This window comes from Beta vulgaris, chromosome 1, assembly GCF_026745355.1.
Source record: "Beta vulgaris subsp. vulgaris cultivar EL10 chromosome 1, EL10.2, whole genome shotgun sequence".
Lineage (NCBI taxonomy): Eukaryota > Viridiplantae > Streptophyta > Magnoliopsida > Caryophyllales > Amaranthaceae > Beta > Beta vulgaris.
Window position 1 is genome coordinate 58,943,157 of NC_079202.1, and position 6,270 is coordinate 58,949,426.

Genomic DNA, 6,270 nt, shown 5'->3' on the forward strand with positions numbered 1-6,270 from the left:
CATTTAAGTTTAATCATAAATAAAGTACGAATGGAGTATCTAATAGAATAACAAATTTTGAAATTAACGCACGCATCGCGTGCATATGAAGGCTAATGTAGATTTAACATAACATTAGTAGAGAGGAGAGAGAATTTAGGATTTATGATTTGGGGAAAATTGGAAGGAAAAGTTTTTAGGGTTTAATTTGGGAGAAAAAACACAGGATATAAATTATAAAACGGTAATCAAAGGGGAGAGAGGAGATAGAAAGATTAAACCCATCCCTTTTATTTTTATTACAACCCATTTAAAACCAATCCTTTTCATTTTTAATATTTAATACTTATAACTCATTTTGAACCCAGCCCTTTTATAAACGGGCTGGATAAGGGCTAAAAATAGGGCCCCAGCCCGTTGAACACTCCTACTCCTGGAGATATAGAATAGAGATCTGCTGAAGTTGGAACCCTAAAACTGTACGAATGGGCAGAAGAAGAGGAAGATATCCATCTTCGACGCTTTCGGCGGCAGTAGTTAACGCCCGAATCGCAAGCTGTGGAGTCGGCCATCTCTCTCCCGAGGACATTGCCAACCATCTCCACAATGCTTACGTCGATTACAAGAAATTCAAACGCAACCCCTTCGTCCTCAAAATTACACAAATCCTCAAACACCAACACCTTCATGACACTGACGTATGTGTTCCGAAGCAGCCAAAGAAGAAGCGAAAGCGTGTCGCTGATGCTTCGGCTTCTGAAATTTCGTCCGTCAGTGGTAGTGATGGTGACGATGTGATGAAATCTATGCTTAGGGCTGGATATTACAGAGATAAAATACATGAATCAAAATCGAAAGAGATGAATTTGGATATGAAGGTCTTAAAGAAGGAGAAAAGCGATGAGAATTCGACAGAACCCCAAGCTAATAGTACTAATAGTACTAATTATAGTGATGAGCCTCCTCCTAGGTTTAGTGATTTTGGAGGGATTAAGAAAGAGCTACAAGAATTGGAGCGTGAAGTGATTCTGCCTTTACAAAACCCCAAGCTACTGCAATGGCTTAACGTGAAGCCTGTTTCCGGCATTTTGCTTCATGGTCCTCCCGGTTGTGGAAAGACTCGCTTAGCTCAAGCCATTGCCTATGAGTCTGGCTTGCCTCTTTTTCAGATTTCTGCCTCCGAACTTGTGTCTGGTGTCTCAGGTATCATCTCATTTTTGTCTTTGTTGGTGTTTATTGAGATTGACATGCTATTCAATATGAACATTTAGGTGCATCGGAGGAGAAGATTCGGGAGCTCTTCTCTAAAGCATACAAAACTGCTCCCTCAATTGTTTTCATTGATGAGTTTGACGCAATTGGTTCTAAACGAGAAAGCACACATAGTGGGATGGAGCGACGGATTGTAACTCAATTATTGACATGCATGGATAAATCCCGTAGGCTTGTAAAGTGTGATAGGGGACCTGCTAATTCTGAACCTCTTGAGAGATTAGGCTGCTATGTTCTTGTTATCGGAGCTACCAACAGACCAGATGCTCTTGACCCTGCATTGAGGAGGCCTGGGAGATTTGATAACGAGATTTTACTAGATATTCCCGATGAAGATGCCAGGGCTGAGATACTCTCCTTATTGACGAAGAATACAAAGCTTGAAAGTCAAGTTGATGTGACAAAAATAGCCAGGGAAACTCCAGGTTTTGTTGGTGCCGATTTAGCATATTTGGTTAACAAGGCCGGGATTATTGCCATGAATAGGCTCATTGATCAAAGAAAGTTGGGGATTTGTAATCACTTGGAGGATCAGCGGTTTGAATCGCATGAAGATATGGAAAAACTAAGAATTTCAATGGTGGATTTTGAGGTAATATGAATTCCAATGCAGAGGCTAGGCTTCCGTGTTCTAGTGTTCGCATTTGCGAATTGAACTTTTTTCAACATAGTAGACCTGAACTTATCTAGACGTATACTTGTACAGAATTCTTGATAGCCATTGTCTCTCAACTTATTATAACTTGTATATAAGATTGCCTGATGGTTCTTTAGTATAGTTTCTCGTTCTATTTGTAGCTGTGCTTTCACCATCTATGCCAGCTTTCTCCTATGTGATAGCTTTAATCAAGTACTAGTAATTCTTGCATTTTTCTTTCCTTTTTTGTTGGCAAGATTGTTGTGAAAATAATACAGTATTTACTTGCACTATGCGTCTTCAACAGGAGGCAACTAAAGCGGTGCAACCCTCTTTACGAAGAGAAGGCTTCTCTGAAATCCCAACTGAGACATGGGAAGATGTTGGAGGGCTGAACGAGTTGAGAAAGGATTTTGAACGTCATATTGTTGGGCGTGTAAAATACCCTGAACTTTATGAGGTTATCTTATTATATCCTTAACATATTTGTTTTGCATTGGGCTTCAGCTCACTACATGGGGTCTTTAGAGGGTCGCTTCTTATTGATTTGAAGTATTTTAAGAATTTGACCATGTTTTTGTTTCGTTAAACTACTACCTTCCTCGCTCTGTTGTCAAGTGACCCCTAAATTTCTAGCAGATCTCTCTCAAGTGAGAAAGAGAGGATTGCCCTTTTTTGTTACATAAAAAGGACACTTATCTATGTATATAGGATTCAGCCAAGGATGACAAAAATTAAAAGATGTACTATGTCTCATGCATAGATCATAGATGACTGGTGGATGTAGGATTACTTGTATATCCAATACTTAGCTTGGAAGCCTTTGAAGGACTGTGTTACTTAGCATATTTGATCTCTAAATTATTTGTGGTTATCTAGTTGTTAGTGCATGACTTTCGCTAATATTGGCAAACATATAGCTAGGGTTGATGCTCCTGTTTGTTTAAATTCAATTTTTTTGTTTCCTATATAAAAGGTAGTCGATCGAGTTTACTGAAAATTCTTCATGCTTAATTTGTGAGGTTTTCTTTGGATCTTCTGCTCATCTTGACATCATTTCTGCCTTCATGTTCTTGTTTTCACTGTATGTGGTGATCAAAGTTCTCTCACGTGGTTTTACTTTTAGATTTTTTTTCCACCCGAACGAGGTAATCTACGACAATTAATTTCTCATCTTTTAATGTTGCTATGTTGTATTTTTGTAGAAAGTTGGAGTGACATCGGCGACAGGCTACTTGCTTTTTGGCCCTCCTGGCTGTGGCAAGACTTTGATTGCCAAGGCTGTTGCTAATGAGGCTGGAGCAAATTTTATGCACATTAAGGTTTTCCCATTGGCCTTATTTATTTGTCAACACCCGTTTCTAACGGGCAATGCTACATCTACCCGGTGGGTAGTTAACCCACTAGAAATAGAGCATTAAAAAACTATTAAAACTGATGAGTTGGACCCCACTATTTATTTATTTCTATTAGTAGTGGGTTGTTGACCCACTGGGTAGATAAAGTTTTTTCCGTTTTAAACAATCTCCACCCTCCTCCCCAACTGTCAACAATCGTTCCAAACAACACCCACCCCCCTCCCGAACCCAACAAAAATAACAAAAGCAATGCTTCAAGTAGACCCTTCATATGTGCTTTCTCTGCTCTCATAAGTCCACTATTTTTTTTTTTTTTTTTTTTTTAAAATCAGGGCCCTGAACTTTTAAGCAAATATGTTGGTGAGAGTGAATTGCATGTAAGGATTTTATTTCATCGTGCAAGAAGTTGTTCTCCATGCATACTCTTCTTTGATGAGGTATATATCTTTTCGTGCTCGACTTTTTTCTATTTGGTCAATGTTTTATGTGAAAGAATTTGATTGGAAGTGTTATCATTAGTGTTTAGGTAAATCATTTTTTATTACTAAATCATATGGTGCTGTTGGAAATTAATGAGGGTGGAGGTGGTAACATTTCTAATTAGATTGGTTTCACTGCATTGAGAAAAAATCAATATGGAATAACAGCAGCAGCAATCCCCGTGATTTTTGGTTTGGGGGCACTAAAGGAACGTAGCAGCATTGTTTGTCATGTTAAGGAGTTTAGTCTTATTTTGCTGCTTGTTTGTAGTCCCATTATGCGTACAATCAGCTGGATTGTTCTAGCATTAATTAGAGTCTAGAGATGGGTTTTGTCTTGTAAGGCTAGACGGCTAGTGTTCCGGTATTGGAAACAGTGTTGGACTCAAGGAGTGTCTGATAGTGAAAAGGGATGTTTGGGAGTGATGATTTGCAAGAGAACAAACGTGAGCTACCCTCGGGGTGGTTGTGAGGAAACCCCCTCCGACGCTCAAGTCAGCTAGTGTCCGATAAGAATATAGAGAGAGAAAGTGTAGAGAGAGAGTGAGAAGCTATTTTTAGTATGAAAGAGAATGTATCTGCAAGAATAGTACTATTCAGCTATTTATAGGCGTACTATTCATCTGACAGGATAGGTGATCCTTTGACACGTGTATGGCTGTAATGAATCTGTCAGAGGGAAGATTCCCTTTGATTTGTCCTCTTTGGTGGCCACGACGGCAGTCCCGACCCTTAAGTAGAGGATATTTAACTTGTTTGCTGCGAGCTCACGTCTTTGACTTCTGCTATCGGCCATTGTACTTGTCCGTTAGCACACTTGGGTATTACCCATACAGCTAGTATATGCTATACTCTGTAGTGTGTATATATATTCAGTTGTAGAGTGGCATCATATAAGTCTCACATGTCAAGTGCTTATATTCATTTAGTGTGATATTCTTTTCTGGGCTATTGATGTTCTTTTAACCTGAACTTTACTTATCTGCTAGGTTGACGCTTTGACAAGGGAGCGTGGAACAGAAGGGGGACAGGTTGCTGAACGACTTCTGAACCAGGTTGTGATTTTAATTATGATTGAAGAGTCTGAATATATTATTGTTATTTGGATCTATAACTTCTGATAAGCTTTGAAATTTACTACAGCTTTTGATTGAGCTAGATGGTGGTGAACATCGTCGGGGTGTTTATGTAATTGGTGCTACAAATCGGTATAATATAATTTGCTATATATCAGAATGGATCCATGCTGATTGAATGACTTACCATATTCCATATAGATTGGTTGAATTTAACATCATATTTTGTCTTTGTGCTAGGCCTGAGGTGGTGGATCGTGCACTTTTGAGGCCCGGGAGATTTGGAAAACCATTGTATGTCCCTCTACCAAAACCAGATGAACGTGGTCTAATACTAAAAACTCTGGCCAGGAGTAAACCAGTAGATGCGAGTGTGAATTTACTTGACCTGGGGAAGAGCGAGATTTGTGAAAATCTGAGTGGTGCAGACCTTGCCGATCTGGTTAGTCTATGCGAGTTCCTATGTAGTTGCTTTTTGTCAACTTAATTTCATTGAATGTATTCATGATGAAAAGGCATACAAAGTGAGCATAGTTTCTATGGTTGACAGATGGAAAAAGCTGCTCTGGCTCTAATGGAAGAGACACGGCCTTCTTATGAAGCGGATCGAAGTGTTTTTGCTGCCACAAAATATACTATCAAGCGTGCCCATTTTGAGCTAGCACGGAGTAGAGTTTCTCCGTCTGTGTCTGAAGAGGTATAATTGTTCATGATCATATTTTGAAGAAAGACGTTGATAGAAGGTCATGTCTGATTATCTCAATTTTATTTTTTCTTAATTTCGAGGAGCAGCAAAAGCGGCACTATGATGAGATATCCAAGGGTTTTGGAAGGAAATAATTTATTATCCATGACATCGGTGATGCTATTGCTAGGATGGATGTTCGGAAATATGGATGCATGTTGGCTCCTGCAAGGTCTATAGTTCAAGCTGACGTATTCTCTTTTTACTGGCTGACTGCCTCCTGTAGTACAACTGAACCACTACTAATGCTTGGGGCTGAAGCTGAACTCAAATAGTTGTACACTTGTAAACCTGCATAACTGCATTGGCCGTGTACCAAGTTATTTAGGTGTTATAACTTATGTTCGTTCTGCTTTAGATTCCATTATTATGTTTCTATTGTTTCAATGTTCACAAGCCAAAAGCATTCGTGTACATAATTTATGATGACTTATCAAATAGAGTGGGCAATGGCATTCCCGTCCCTTCTAACATGTGTAAAACAATAAAAATCAAAACTAGAGACGAATACAAGAATAAGGAGTTTTTGGGATGCTCCTCTTTGACAAAATGGATAAACAATTATCACTTTTCTATAGCCACTCTTCCATTCCATCTTCAAATCAAAAATAGTGCAGCTGCTACCTCTATTTTAGCCCCACGCCATTTCTCATTCACCTTACTCCCAACAGCCACAACGTTCCTCGTAATATCACAAACAACAGCTCCCCATCCAGTTTTACCA

The 6,270-nt window shown here is 39.1% G+C and overlaps 1 protein-coding gene across 4 annotated transcripts; it reads left to right on the top strand.

Moving 5' to 3' along the window:
• The first annotated feature begins 394 nt into the window (after positions 1-394).
• On the top strand, positions 395-5,903 carry LOC104887680 (cell division control protein 48 homolog C). 4 transcript variants are annotated; one of them, XM_048638534.2, is made up of 10 exons: positions 398-1,182; positions 1,251-1,843; positions 2,196-2,348; positions 3,094-3,210; positions 3,579-3,683; positions 4,715-4,780; positions 4,869-4,933; positions 5,042-5,243; positions 5,352-5,498; positions 5,588-5,903. In XM_048638534.2, the coding sequence occupies exons 1-10, from the start codon at positions 465-467 to the stop codon at positions 5,639-5,641; spliced, it is 2,220 nt and encodes a 739-aa protein (XP_048494491.1). In that variant the 5' UTR covers positions 398-464; the 3' UTR covers positions 5,642-5,903. The 4 variants fall into 4 exon arrangements, with proteins under 4 accessions (XP_048494501.1, XP_048494497.1, XP_048494491.1 ...); XM_010672386.4 differs by having other exon boundaries at positions 401-1,182; positions 5,594-5,903; XM_048638540.2 differs by lacking the exon at positions 3,579-3,683 and having other exon boundaries at positions 397-1,182.
• Positions 5,904-6,270: the final 367 nt, after the last annotated feature.

Coding starts and splice junctions, on each gene's coding strand:
- LOC104887680 (XM_048638534.2), top strand. CDS start 465: ATGGGCAGAAGAAGAGGAAGATATCCATCTTCGACGCTTTCGGCGGCA. Junction 4,934..5,041: donor GTAATTGGTGCTACAAATCG/GTATAATATAAT, acceptor TCTTTGTGCTAG/GCCTGAGGTGGTGGATCGTG. Junction 5,499..5,587: donor CTCCGTCTGTGTCTGAAGAG/GTATAATTGTTC, acceptor CTTAATTTCGAG/GAGCAGCAAAAGCGGCACTA.